General features: G+C 35.5%; 3 protein-coding genes across 5 annotated transcripts in view; 1 reads left to right on the top strand and 2 right to left on the bottom strand.

Annotated features, from left to right (window-relative positions):
• The window catches only part of LOC125660262 (WD repeat-containing protein 6-like), a 39,950-nt gene extending 37,386 nt beyond the window's left edge, over positions 1 to 2,564 (bottom strand). For all 3 annotated transcript variants that reach the window (XR_008798488.1, XM_056148829.1, XM_056148828.1), the window contains exon 1: positions 2,189 to 2,564. Coding sequence is in view for 2 of the 3 variants with exons in the window: in XM_056148829.1 (XP_056004804.1) it covers positions 2,189 to 2,276 (88 nt within the window). In the remaining variant the exon portion in view is untranslated. The remainder of the gene's footprint in view (positions 1 to 2,188) is intronic.
• Positions 2,565 to 2,587: 23 nt separating this feature from the next.
• On the top strand, positions 2,588 to 8,347 carry LOC125660261 (protein FAM204A-like). Its single transcript, XM_056148830.1, has 7 exons — positions 2,588 to 2,784; positions 3,142 to 3,235; positions 3,451 to 3,574; positions 4,662 to 4,857; positions 5,850 to 5,906; positions 6,060 to 6,109; positions 8,249 to 8,347. Exons 1-7 carry the CDS (start codon positions 2,635 to 2,637, stop codon positions 8,289 to 8,291), a joined length of 714 nt encoding a protein of 237 aa, XP_056004805.1. The 5' UTR covers positions 2,588 to 2,634; the 3' UTR covers positions 8,292 to 8,347.
• A 2,266-nt stretch (positions 8,348 to 10,613) lies between these two features.
• On the bottom strand, positions 10,614 to 13,585 carry LOC125659926 (ankyrin repeat and SOCS box protein 8-like). Its single transcript, XM_048891730.2, has 2 exons — positions 13,485 to 13,585; positions 10,614 to 11,735 (listed from the first exon to the last, which is right to left on the bottom strand). The coding sequence occupies exon 2, from the start codon at positions 11,699 to 11,701 to the stop codon at positions 10,937 to 10,939; it is 765 nt and encodes a 254-aa protein (XP_048747687.2). The 5' UTR covers positions 11,702 to 11,735; positions 13,485 to 13,585; the 3' UTR covers positions 10,614 to 10,936.
• Between the last annotated feature and the right edge of the window lie 781 nt (positions 13,586 to 14,366).

The following is a 14,366-nucleotide window of genomic DNA, read 5'->3' as shown; positions in this document are numbered from 1 at the left end:
CCAAGGCTTAGATTCCTAAACCGAGGGTCATGTTCTGATGACCAAGGCTATTCCTACACCGAGGGTCATGTTCTGATGACTCAAGGCTATTCCTACACCGAGGGTCATGTTCTGATGACCCAAGGCTTAGATTCCTACACCGAGGGTCATGTTCTGATGACCCAAGGCTTAGATTCCTACACCGAGGGTCATGTTCTGATGACCCAAGGCTTAGATTCCTACACCGAGGGTCACGTTCTGATGACCCAAGGCTACTCCTACACCGAGGGTCACATTCTGATGACCAAGGCTATTCCTATACTGAGAGTCATGTTCTGATGACCCAAGGCTATATTTGTCTATCCCAGCATGAGTAACTTCAAAAGCTGAATGAATCTGTGCCTACATTCAGCTCTTACTAGAATTTCACTGGTATTAAAACCTATTTATATAGACACGATTAGACAGTAGAAAAAATAGGACACCGGCCGGGTGTAACTCATGAGTCATTCTGACAGGGTTGGCACTATCAGTTTATAATATACTTATAAGTCATAATATTAAATAAATAATGTACAAATGACTCTGTTGAATTGGGGAAGATGTAAAAGTTTCTGTTCAAATTCCTTAGTTTAACAAGAACTAGCTATAAGTATTGTTTCATCAATCTTCATTTTAACTGTTGAATAAACATTTGAGGGTGTGGGTTGGTGATATTTTCATAACAATAACAGGCACACTGGTCAACTCTGGTCCCAGCCTATGCTTATTAACACCTGTCAACTCTGCTTCCCATGCTCAGGTAATGTCCAGCTACCTTTTATTCTTAATCTGTCCTGGTACATGTATTAAGAGGTCTGTCTCTAATCGTCAAGCTATGCTATAGAACTGTGACCCTCTGGTAGGTACTGAAGATATTTTGGTCAGTTTCAGCAAACCAAATATATTAAACTTATGAAATTACATTTGATTATCTAATGAAAAATATTAATCAACAATTGATCCATATAATGAAAAGACTTAATTTATCTTTATCTTTGCAAGAAATGTACAAAAATAGGGAAATGGACAGTTTGAATCACAATTGACCATTATTGACCACTTGGGGAGTATTGACTGGGACGGTTAAAACCACTGGTTAAAACCGGGGGCGGTTTTAACTGCCCAAACCCTGCATTCTGATAACAGCATTTTACACTTATTAATTTCTTGTGGAGTGGTAAACTGAACAGATTGATGTAAGTCTGTAACAATGTTGGTGTGAGAAAAATTGAGTTCTGTGAATAAAATTTCTATTAAATTAAACATTGCCATTAACACAGTCTGTAAGTCTGACGAAAGTGTGTAGCAGATCTACATAAATCATCAGTAAATGTCAGTTATAAATCTTAATTTCTCATCTTTTCATCTCTGCACCACAGCTCTTAAGTAATTAGTATGCAAAACTTTCTGTAAAGCATATGTACCTAAATTCGAAGGTGCTGATTTTATTGGATGAGAAAGGACATAACATCAGGTTACCAGAATACGAAACTCAAAATGACATCAGTGAACTACATAGGCGGATCAAAGGCCCTGAGTTAACATGTTTGATAATCTAGCATTGTATGGCTGTTGTATTGATTGATTGTATCTTGCTTAATGTCTCTCTCTCTCTCGAGAATTTTTCACTCATATGGAGACGACACCAAGATTGGTGAAGGACTTCAAATTTAGGTCTATGCTCAGAGCTTATGGTCATTGAGTAGTGAGGGTTCTTTAGCATGCCACATCTACTGTTTTTAAGGTCATCTCCGAGGACCTGTAACATTCACACCTGATGCCGAGCATTTGGCGATGGAACTGTCACTACTTGTTTTAACAACTAAGGTTTGTCGCGGCCAGGATTTGACCCCCGGCCTTCCGCATGCAGGCAATTGTTCTAACCTCTCGGCCACTGCAGCAGTCTGTCGTACTGTATCAGGTATTAATTAACATTGGTATAATTACTGTCAAACTGTCACTGATAGTGTATAATGTCTAAATTAACCCAATACATTGACATGTTTTAAGATGATAAATATATACACCCAGACCATATAAATGGCGTAACTGTTTTCTATTCAAACAATCTTTAGTGTACATTACAAGTCTAGAAATGTTAAAACTCGATTCCAACATTTTCTTATACTGTTTAACTGTTTAAGACACGTATATCTTCAGATCTTACCCGCCAAAACAATATTATCTCTGACAGTATGTACGGCTGTCACTGGCCCTGTCAGAAAATCACACTGAACGTTTGCTATCCTCTCCATACTTCAACCCTTTCTTAATACTCTAGCTAGGACTCCGTCAAACATTCTATATCATATAGATGTAACAGTTTACACACATGTTCTTAAAGAGTTTGAATGACTATGATATTTTCGTAAATGTCAGAATGCGACAAACTGGAATTCCGGATTAATTCGTCTCCAATGTTATCACCAGCTGTCAATCATTATTATTATTCACATAAAGCAATCAATGAATCTATTATCAGGCAATAGATATTATTGCATGAAAATGAAAAACATCATTTCAACCAAATGTTTATTAAAATAGAAAGATATCAAAGCATATAAACTACCCAGACTTCCTGTAAAACTGAAAGTAGAAACTTGTAAACAAAGTATGTACGGCCGTGTTCCACCTGTCTGTTCTGATTTAGATGAAAAAACAACAAAAAACAGTGAGTCAAAGGCTGAGGACTCAAATGACACGATAGAAAATTCATCTAATGCAGCAACGAAGCCAAAGAATGTCAGATCAGATCTATGGAAAGTAAGTCAACATGCATTTAATTTTTGTACATGTAGTCTAGTGTGTACACTGTACAGTGAAGGCAGAGCTGTTGTTTGTATGAATTTGGTATCACATATTTTACTCATAATTTTCTATGATTTAGAACAACTACATGAATTGACAAACGAAATTGAAATGCATTCTGAAAAGAAATGTCAGGAAAGAAGTCTGCAAGAAGACTATAGTATATGTATTACAATTTATGTAACTGCAAAAACACTAATAATTATTAATTAACTCCAACAAGACTAGTATTTATGATAACATCATAGATGAAAGAATGAATAAACTGTTGAACTGTTCACTGAAATTTGTAACAATATTGCTCATTTGTAGAAATTTAAAATGCTGGAGAAAAAGACAGATGAAGTAACAAAGAGGTCAACAGAAAAGAGAATTAAACATCTACAGAAAACTTTGATGCAGAAAAGTATTTGCAATATTTATCATTATGATCTGCTTTTGAACATTCTGCTACATCTCTGTGAATTGTCTGTTTAATCTTAATATAGTTATAAATTTTAATTTGTGTCACTCAATAGGCTCGTATCAAAACAGGGAGCACATTTAAGATTTAGTGAGATTGCACATATTAAAATTTGACACAAAGATATACATACACCAGTGTACTGTTTTCACTTTTAGTTCAAGAGGAGATTACAGATGAAGAGGACAAAGATATTTTACGTCAACATGACGTAAAATTTGGACCAGCAGTTGCAGAAGACTCAAATTTCTCAAGGAAGAGAAAACACCCTGAAAGTCAAAAGTATGGGCAGAATTGTTATGCTAAAAGAAAGACTGAACATGTTGAAAGTCACATGCAATGCCGAAAATATGATTGCAGTGCTATATTAAGAAAACTATTGTATTAATTATAGACTGTTAGGACTATATACAGTAAAACACGGTTATAACAAACCTCTAGGGCCAGCAAAAAACAATTCGTTATATACAATAAGAACCTTGTTATTTTTTTTTTATTTTTTTTTTTTTTTGTAAACAAAATGACTGTGTATTTGAATTTGTGTTTTACCTCTAATCAAAGGATTTCTAACTCACTTTGGCAAAGCTTAAAGCTATATTCTCCTAGTATCCATGTTGGTATCCTGGTTAAAGTTTTCAGGTGAAGTCTAGTTTGCAAACTATCATGGGCTACATGGAATTTACATCTAGGAATGTACTCAACTATTTTAACTTTAGATGTTGAATTCATTGTTCCTTTCCTTTATATCTGTTTCTTTCAAAGTATTTTACTTTATTTCATACTTGAATATATGTATATAGTATGATTGTAATATATGATTACATTTAGTTACATGTACAGTCTACTCCACTTATATTGAAGTCACTTATATTGAGCTCACTTATATTGAGCTCTCTGTTTTAATGAAGTCACTTATATTGAACTATCTGTTATAATGAAGTAAAATGAATCCTCTGTAACATTCAAAATTGCATGGTTATATTGAACTTTGGTTATATTGAACAATTCAGGTTGGTCCCATGAGTAAATGTAGTACATGTAGGTTTGATACTAAATGGCTACGGAAATATAACAACTTGATCAATCCCAGCATGGACAACAAGATGAGATATATATCCATGATAACAAACCTAATCACTTTTGTTTTGTTGATCAAGTGAACCACAACAGACAATTTTCATATTTCATCACTGCATCTTGATATTGTAAGTTTTTTGTGATGAGCTTAAACCCCATTTATCAATGACCTTCACTGAGCCAGAGGTGGGTTATTTTTTAATTTCAAGAACTGTATACATAATCACCTGGTATATGTATAATGAAATTGTGAACACGATGTATATTTACTACACTGTTTTAATTTTAACAGAAAACAAAGTGATGAGCCAGGGAGTAGTGAGTGGAAGAACATCAAAGGATTTCTAAATGTGAACGATCATCTGACGGGCACAGACCCGGGGAAATACGGACCAAAGTGTTCGCTAGAACAAAAGATCGATGACTCTATTAACAAAGGGGAGTTTGAAAAAGCGGAGAAACTCAGTGATTACATGTCAACTAGACAGGTAGATTTAGCACATCACAGTGCATCATTATTTTTTAGATGCATGCCTTCTTAGTCAGAATTCAACATGGATGAATGTGTTGTCTGTGTCAATTTTAAACTTATTCTATGAAGAAGACATACCAATTAAACTACACAAGTTGTCTTGGTCTTGTCTGGTCAGCTGTATTTTTCAATTATTTTTACATGCCCTTCATAAATGGGTGGTATATGATATGGTGCGGTGTGTCTGTCCATCTGTCAGCACTTTGTGGGTCTGATGAAAACGGTTATGATCATTAAACTTGGTACCCATGTTCCCAATTATGAGAGGATTGTCAAGGTCAAAGATACTGGGGCAATTGTGTAGGGTAAAAAAAAAACAAGAGAGAGATAGTACTAATAAGGCTAGGATAGTCAAACTTGATACATGTATTCAACCATCATAAACAGATTGTTTTATTCTATGGTACAGTGTTTCAGTGTGTATGTTCATCCATCAACATCTTGACATGGGAAGGACAAAAAGAATAACTAATATGGCTAGATAGTCAAATCTGATACACATGTGCCCAATGGCGAGAGGGAGGTGCCCTTTATTTCTCAAGGTCAGAGATCAAGGTTATACAATCATGGGTAATCATGAAGGAAAGAGAGTGATACTAAGGATGGGATCATTAATCATGTACATGTTCCCCACAGTATTGGCACCAAGTATATTTTGAAAAGTAATAATTCTATTTAAATAGAGTTAAATCTTTCTTCAATTCAGTGTTTAATAATGCCATGTTAATAGAACTAAATTTTATCAATTAATACTCTCGGATATCGGAGAACACTGTTAGAACCATTTTTTGACAGTGAATGGTTTATCTAAAATCATTATGTTAATCCTTTTTTTTTTATCACTACTGCATTATTGAATATATTCAGTTGGCATATTTTGCTGTGTGAACGTTAGTCTTGTTACAAAAGAAATAATGCAACTGTCACAAACATTTTCTTTAATCACAGTTTGGAAAAAAGATTGCAGATGCTATTGACGCCAAAAAATTTAATCAGCAGTTACAGGTATTTAACTTTGATTTCAACTGAGTACTACTATAAGTGCATTTTGTTTTCTTGCTGTTTTTTAATTGGATAAAACACAATCTTTGCATAAACATGTATGTTTTATGTATCACTTCTCTTAATATGATTTGCATTTTGATTTGATATCTAAAGGAGAAGAAGGAGTCGAGTAGAGAAAAGAAGAAAAAGAAATTACCCTGGGGGTATGTTATTTTAAAAGAAAACACCCTGTAAATTCTGTAGTCTGTTATTTTCCATCTATGCACATCAGAGTAAAAGATCTGTTTCATTATTTTGGAGAAAATTGAATTTTTGTAGGGGGTGTATATTATTTTGAGGTCACCTGGGTCACACAAGTGACCTATTGTGATTAGTAATTGTCTAAACACCATCCATTAATATTTGAACTTCAACTCCTTCTTTGAAAGTACATGACATACATCATGACTATTTTCATCAAATTAAATTTACAATGGAATTTCTATGGGGAATCAAAATTGTGAATTTCATGGTCACTGCATCACTTAGGTCTGAGGTCAAAACCAAAGAAATAATGCAATGTTTAAAAATCTTCTTTTCTTGGAGATACATGTATCAAGCAGACAAACTGTATGTTTAGTCATGATTATCAAGGATAACTCTATCAAAATTGTGAAATTTATGGCCCCTGGGTCAGAAGATATGGTGTCAGGCTTGGATTTCTCAAAGAAAAATCAAGACTTAATTAAGTTTGAGCTTTCTTTTAGCAGTAACAATCTGAGTAAAATCCCAGACTTTAAGTCCAAGTTTCGACTGAAGTTCTTTTCCAGAAATCCAGGCCAGGTTGGGCTTTATGGTTCATTTAGGGAAAATACATTATTTTTTAGAAACCTTAATTTTAATTCCTGGACTTCATACAACCAAACTGAGTACATAGTAATGATAAGAAGTGAAATCCCTAGCCCCTGGGTCAAGAGATCTGGTGCTAGGATGGGTTGTCTGTGTTTCATATACAGTGTAGTGAAAATATGTTATTTCTTTATGAAGATCTTCTTAACTTCTGGACATCATGCCCCTAAGGTCAGGGAATGTAGGGATTGGGTGGGGATCAAAACCTTTGAATTGCAGTCTTTATAAATCTACATGTAGCAGACAAACCATAGGTAGTCATTATGAGCAAGGGTCCTTGGTCAAAGTAGTTCAGGTCTTAGGATGGGGCATAAATGGGTATGTAGGGGAAATGCAATGAATTATTTGAAATGCTCTTTTCCTCTTGAACAAAACTGAATATTTTTAAAACAAATAATTAGCACCTTGTTTACCGATAATAGATTGAGCTGCCCATGAATAAGTTTATGCTTGTGGACAGGTGACCAGGAAGGCTCATGGCCCTTTATTTGATATATTCATCACAAAGCTTCGAATGTTTTAAAAATATTATTCTCAGGAAGAAAACTGAATTACCTGAAAATTTCATGTTTGTGTATTGCCTTCAACTGAAAGAGCTTATAATGACCAAATACTCTTATACATGTTTATCATCAGTAGCTGATCTGTAGCTCTCTGAGAAAACATTGGGTCTGTCGTACTCTGTCCCAATATTTACTCAGAGAGCTAGCTCATCTCTGTTTGTCTCAGCTCTGTCAGAATAATTGAAATGTCCCTTCTCTTTGTCTACCTTATATTTGGTTTTTTTTTAGACTTGCATTTCACATTTGTTATGAAACAGTGGTACCCTTAAGATTTTTATGTCCCCAACTTTTTAGGGGGAGACATTGTATTTCAATTCTATATGGTATCTCCAACAATATACATCAAATGATTGACAGAAATGTTCATTACCAAGTGAAGTCAAATCAATTTGTCAAATTTGGGCTTTTGTACTTAATTGTTTCTGGACAAATCACTCAATGAAGGGCATGTGGTTTTTCAAACAAATTCCTCTGTGGGTTTTCACGCTTGGACCGTTTACTCCTGGACCACAAGATGATTGCACTAAAACTGAAGATATGTAGAATGCAAGGGGTTTGATTTTCCTGAAATTTTAAGGAAAATTGTCACATCTTGGATGTCATTTGAATTCAGATTTCATCAGATATCCATGCATTGTTACAAGGGGCTGCTCCTCCTCTCTGCATTGTTACAAGGGGCTGTTCCTCCTCTCTGCATTGTTACAAGGGGCTGTTCCTCCTCTCTGCATTGTTACAAGGGGCTGCTCCTCCTCTCTGCATTGTTACAATGGGCTGCTCCCCCTCTCTGCATTGTTACAAGGGGCTGCTCCTCCTCTATGGCAGTATATGTGATAAAGGGAAAGGTGAGGCATATGATATTTATGCATGAAAAACAATTAATTTTCTTTTCAGGTTTGAGCATAAACAAAGATGGGAAACAAAATCTGCGATGTAGCCTAGTTGTGTTTCTGTGTACACTGTATCTGTTTGATTAAAATATGTTAAATCTTATTCTATCTTGTTTTCACTCTTGAAGCACAAATCATTCTCTTTCCATTCCACAATGAGAAATGTCCTTATTAAAGACTCTGTTCATGGTCAACCACACAGATGTAAATAATGGACCACCACACAGACCTAAGTCATGGGCCACCACACAGAGTCACAGACCTAAGTCATGGCCCACCACACAGACCTAAGTCATGGGCTACCACACAGAGTCACATACCTAAGTCATGGACCACCACACAGAGTCACAGACCTAAGTCATGGACCACCACACAGAGTCACAGACCTAAGTCATGGACCACCACACAAACCTAAGTCATGGACCCAGGGTCCCTCACAAAGATTTAAGCCATGGTCCACCATAGTCAAAAGCAAATGCAATTTGTTAAATCTAGATTTCTTGGTCAGAAAGATGACATTTAGTATCAAAATTGGAATTCTGGTGTCAGTATGTACGGAAATGTGAAGATAACAAACAGTGACTATTCTTACTTATGTATGTATTACACTATTTATTTATAGTGGTGGATCTAGAAAGTTATTTGTGTTGCAACCTTTCCCCATCCCCTTTGGTTGAATTTTTTTTTATACAAATTATGATCATGATTTTGAGGTCATCCTCCCCTATTTGGGTGGACAGTTTGATTCAAGAACAGAAATGGCCAGGTTGCTTTAAAATATGTTATCTATCATAGAGACAGCAGTATATGGATCCAGATTGTATAAAAATAAACTGAAGTATTTGCGATAGAGAATCAATTATGTGATGCTTTTAAGAAGTCTACCCTAGAGATGTGTCAGATTTTCATATACATTTATCACAGCCAGATTATGTAGGTAACCTTTTTACAAAACATACTGGAAAAATTACATATCAAATTTTAAAAGTGTTTCTGATTTTTTAAAATGTTAGTGTTTTTATAACAACTATAATGTACAAGGTCTGAAAAATGTTGAAGTAAAAGCTGTGAGAGGAGTTGGTTACGCAAAGTAGGTACTGGCCATGCTTAAAAAATGACAAAGTTCAACAGTGGTCTAGAGGTTAGAGTGTTCGCCCCGCATGCGGAAGGCCGGGGTTTGGATCCCGGCCACGACAGACCTGTGTCGCGTGGTATCGAGATGTGAGGTGTGTTTACTGGACAATGAGGAGGATGTTTTTTCAGTAATTGATTTACAGACCACGTATAAACCATTGTAAATCAACTACAAACCATGTACTAATTTAATGAATATATCTTACTGACTGCCTGATCAGCATAAATGTATGAGAATTAAAACTTGCTTGATTTTTGAGCAATCATGCAGGTTGCACTGTGACCTGAAATAGCTATGACATCACACACAAGTGATGTGAGAAACTGCGTAGAGTATGTATTTGCAAAACAGGTAGTGACAGTTCCATCGCCAAACGCTTGGCATCACTCATCAGGTGTGAATGTCAGAGGTCCTTGGAGACCACCTTAAAAACGGATGTCCTGTGTCACAGTAGATGTGACACGCTAAAGAACCCTCACTGCTCAATGGCCGTAAGCACCGAGCAAAGGCCTAAATTTGAAGCCCTTCACCGGTCTTGGTGACGTCTCCATATGAGTGAAAAATTCTCAAGAGGAACGTTAAGCAAGATACAATAAATCAATCAACTACATGTGTAAATTTTTCAAAGAAAGTCTGATCACTTCCAAAAAGACACAAGCACATCTTCAATGCTTCCATAACAGCTGTATAAGTCTGAACGATGTCAAATAAATGCTGTAAAAGGAGTTTATTTTAAAATTTGGTACCGTCTATTCAAGACGTGTAAATAATGACAAAGTTCCACTAAAGTAAAAATTTTTTTTTTTAAATGTCTGATCACTTTCAAAAACGCAAAATGCATCGTCTCAAGCCATGGTTCAGAGTTCAGATGTATAGCTCTCTACGGAAGAGGATCATACACTTTGGCCATGGTTTGTGACCATTTTAGACATGCCAAGTTTTTAGGACACACTGAGTGGACACTTTGAGTTTGGGGGACAAACTGAGTTTAGTAGAAAGCTGAGTTTTGTGGACATGCTAAGTTTAGTGGACATTTTGAGTATATGCAGGTGAATAAAAAATGTCAAACAATGAAATATAAACAATGACTAAATGGAACTTTGTCAAACCATGAAATATAAACAATGACTGAATAGAACTTTATCAAGCAAAGGAATGTAAACAATGACATGTATATTCAGCTGAATGAAACAGATTTACTATAGACCAACATCAGCCAAACAAATACTCAAAATTTTAATTGTACTCTTTATTTGTATTTCATTTCCTTCTGAACTTGAAACAGATTTATCACTTGATTTTAGATAATATATAATTCAAAACACTTTTTATTCTTTGGTGATATTTTCGAAAGCCTAATTCATATAAATAGCGGTGGCAAATAATAATTGAACTACAGAACATCAAATACTGTACGTAGTAACTGTCTTGAATTCAATACTGCATTAATTCACTGTATAGACACTCCGGTCTTAAAATATTCATCTCACTATAGACCAAACAAATTTTCTATACATTTTGTCTATTGGTTTACCATTAATTTTGCACATTGTGTTTTCACGTATCAGTTCCATTAATATCCTTAAGGATAATGTAGTCCTTAACAAGTCTGGGAAGAGGCAATTTCTGCACTCCATAATAAACATTGCAGTTTCCACAAAAACTCCGACGAACAGATAACCTACAGTAGTGCATCAGTCCCTGAGGTTGTCGATTAAACTTGTGCACCCAGTCATAAAAGTTTTTATCACTTTCAAGATCCGAGTTCATAAACATCTGTATCTCCTCCGGACCGAGACTATAACCTCCCATGTACATTGCATGAAGACTTGTATACATCATTTTGTTTTTACACAAGAAGAACAAGTTACTTCTCAAGTTGCTCCTACATCTTTCTAAATCTGGCGTGGCTTTTATTAATACAGAAATCATTGTATCCTTCGCATCATTCCACACCCGAGCTGCATTGTCCATGTTCATCCAAACTGGCTCAATGCTTAGAAGTGGTTTGTTTATTCTCAAGAGAATTTCTACACACCTGGCATGATTCCTTCTGAGTGCGATGTACAGTGGAGTCAAATTGAAATGGTTTGTCTTGTCGGGATCAGCATTGTATTCTAACAGAGTCTCCACACAGAGAAAATACCCGTTTTGTGCAGCAATATGTAAGGCACAGTTTCCTCCGTGATATTGAATCTCCACGTTTGGATCCACCCCATTTTCCAGCACTTCTTTCAGTTCCTTATTATTGTTTTCTAGGACGGCTAGTTCTAATTTCTTCAGAGGGGATGACTTCTTCTTTATAAGATTTAACAGATCCATTTTCCTTTGACTTTCTGTATAAGTAGCCTTTCACCTGAAAGAAAATAATTTAATTAAAAAGAAAAAAAAGATATAATATATTTAAGGTGAGGAAGAAAACCTAGACCTAGTAGATTAAATTTTACCTACATTGATTTATAAAGTTATTTTCGTAATGAGCCCAATTAGAATAAATTCAATATACACAACACATTCATTTTTCTAAAATATTGTTTTGTAAATATTGGCATGGTAAATATTTTGTGCTTCCAGTTTATTCCAAATCAATCAGAACAAACAGTCCCAATTTTAATGAAGAAACGTTCTAAATAATGTAATTTGTCATCTTCCATTTTCACTCATGTCTTTCTTAAACAGGTTGGGAACACTTCCCCTATAGCGAGATATTCTCGCTAAAACGCGATTATCCCTCTCTAGCGAGAATAAATATATCGAGTACAACAGAGAAAAACACCCGCGGAGTACATCTTTTCGTGATTCACGTGAAAAGAAGAAAAAGTGCTAAAATGTCTGATACTTCTGCAAATATATAAATCAAAACAAAAACACTCACAATGTGTATTGGATTTCAGACTGATTCCCTCTTACGCAGCAACTTCGGTATGCAATTTCATTACTATGTTGTCAATTTCATAGAAACAATTCGCATCATGTTGAGTGCGTGTCGCACTTATTGATTTCTGGTCGTTTCGGCCTTTTTTCAGTTCGGCCCCAAGTTTTTTCGGCCGTTAGTAGTTTCGGCCTAATGTCGTTTCGGCCCTAGTCGTTTCGGCCTCACTTTTAAATACCTTTGTAATACCAAAAAATAAATCTTTTTTTTTTTTCATCTTACTATATCAAAATTGATATTTCTTTGTTGTGTAAACTGTTATATATGTCTATGGTGTAAACAAGGAAGTCCACACCATCAAAGAAAATGATATGCTATTTACAGATTACATAAGCTTGTATTTTAAAAACAAAAATGACAAAACATATATAATATATTTGTTATGAACATTGCACATTATGATGCTAATTAAATTATAAACCGGTACCATATGATGCAGTTATTTTTAAGGCACAAATATTTTAATGACAAATCTCCCCCCCCCCCCCCCCTCTCTCTCTCTCTCTCTCTCTCTCTCTCTCTCTCTCTCTCTCAATATTCTTGATTCTACTGAATCTAAAACATCGCGAGGCGCGCGCGCGAGGACAAATTTCAACCAATGGACAGAAGTTGTGAGCGGACAGAATTGCACCATGTGACCTACAGCATGTGAAAGATGTAGATACAAAATATTAGCTTAGTGAGGACAAGCGGTGTGCGGGCATTTGCATATATTTCATTATCTTTTCTAACACTAGGCCTACCTCCAATTATTTCCTCATCATACAAAATTTCCTCTTCATTAAAGTCTCAAAAGCTTACACTCGAACAGCTTCCATTTCAACAATAGCATAAATTCAATACACATCTATATTAACAAAAACAACATCACATTGTCGGTATTTTGTCGCTTACGAAACTTGGGCCGAAACGACTAGGTATCTGAGGCCGAAACGACAAAAGGCCGAAAAAACTTGAGGCCGAACGAACCTAGGGCCGAACTGTAAAAAGGCCGAAACAACTTGCATCGGCACTTATTCAGCGTTGCACGGGATTTGCCATTATTTTCAATAAAGACGCCAAAACACCTGTTTATGGTAATGTTTATTTCTCGCTAAAGAGGGATAATCGCGTTTTAGCGAGAATATCTCGCTATAGGGGAAGTGTTCCCAACCTGTTAAACACAGCGCTCACATGCACATCCCTGACATATCCGAGAGCGACCAATTTCCTTATTTACAAATCAAATGATTCTTTACAAATAAAATTTAACTTCCGGCTTCTACGTCATAAACAAGTCGATCCGGGGAGGGTTCGTGTAAAATGCATTTTAGATTACTTCTACTACGAAGCTTTAGCTTTAAATAGTCTTATCGTTGGGGTGGGGGGGGAGAAATTTTATATTTGAGAGCTGTTGTGACGAATTCATGAGAGGTGTTCTATTAGCACGGGGATTCGGTTCTAGCCTGTGCGCCTACTTAGAAGTAGAAACTTCATGAGAACTCAAAATAAAAGACAACACAGAATCTTCGATCCATATCTGGCTTCATATTTGGATATTTTATTGAACATCTAGCCGTCAACGACAAAATATGACAAACGAGATGACTTCAGCTTTGAGGCTATGTCATTAACTTCCCATATTTGTGTCGCGATATTCTGGTGTTTATGTCTCTCACTGAACTGATTCGATACATGAGAGCATGTTCTATGTATGATCAATTTTTGAATAGGGTAGGCTACTGACAAATAAGTTTATATTACAGAGGTTTCAACAGTCTCATTGAATAAGAAACAACATTTCGCTAATATTCTATGATTGTTATAACGATTTAATTTACAAAATAATACAAGCTATTGTGACGTGTAACCGAGCGGATTTACCAAAATTATTCAAATACAATAAATAATAATACAAATACAGTAAAACTATTTTCCACAACTGCTCAAAAAATGATTTGTTCCGATTCATGGTATAAGCCCAGATAACTTCTGAGAACCGTCAATGTCAAAAATAATAAAACAAGCAATTATAATATATGTACAACTTTGAGACGGAGCAATGGTTCTTAGCTA

Source organism: Ostrea edulis, chromosome 9, assembly GCF_947568905.1.
Source record: "Ostrea edulis chromosome 9, xbOstEdul1.1, whole genome shotgun sequence".
In the NCBI taxonomy this organism is placed as follows: domain Eukaryota; kingdom Metazoa; phylum Mollusca; class Bivalvia; order Ostreida; family Ostreidae; genus Ostrea; species Ostrea edulis.
Note: the sequence above shows the minus strand (reverse complement) of the source record. Positions and strands in the feature narration are given on the sequence as shown.

Excerpts from the sequence above, each read along its gene's own strand:
- LOC125659926 (XM_048891730.2), bottom strand. The coding sequence starts at position 11,701 with ATGGATCTGTTAAATCTTATAAAGAAGAAGTCATCCCCTCTGAAGAAA.
- LOC125660261 (XM_056148830.1), top strand. The coding sequence starts at position 2,635 with ATGTACGGCCGTGTTCCACCTGTCTGTTCTGATTTAGATGAAAAAACA. Across the intron at positions 3,236-3,450 it reads GAAAACTTTGATGCAGAAAA|TTCAAGAGGAGATTACAGAT; the intron begins GTATTTGCAATA and ends TTTCACTTTTAG. Across the intron at positions 3,575-4,661 it reads AAACACCCTGAAAGTCAAAA|AAAACAAAGTGATGAGCCAG; the intron begins GTATGGGCAGAA and ends TAATTTTAACAG.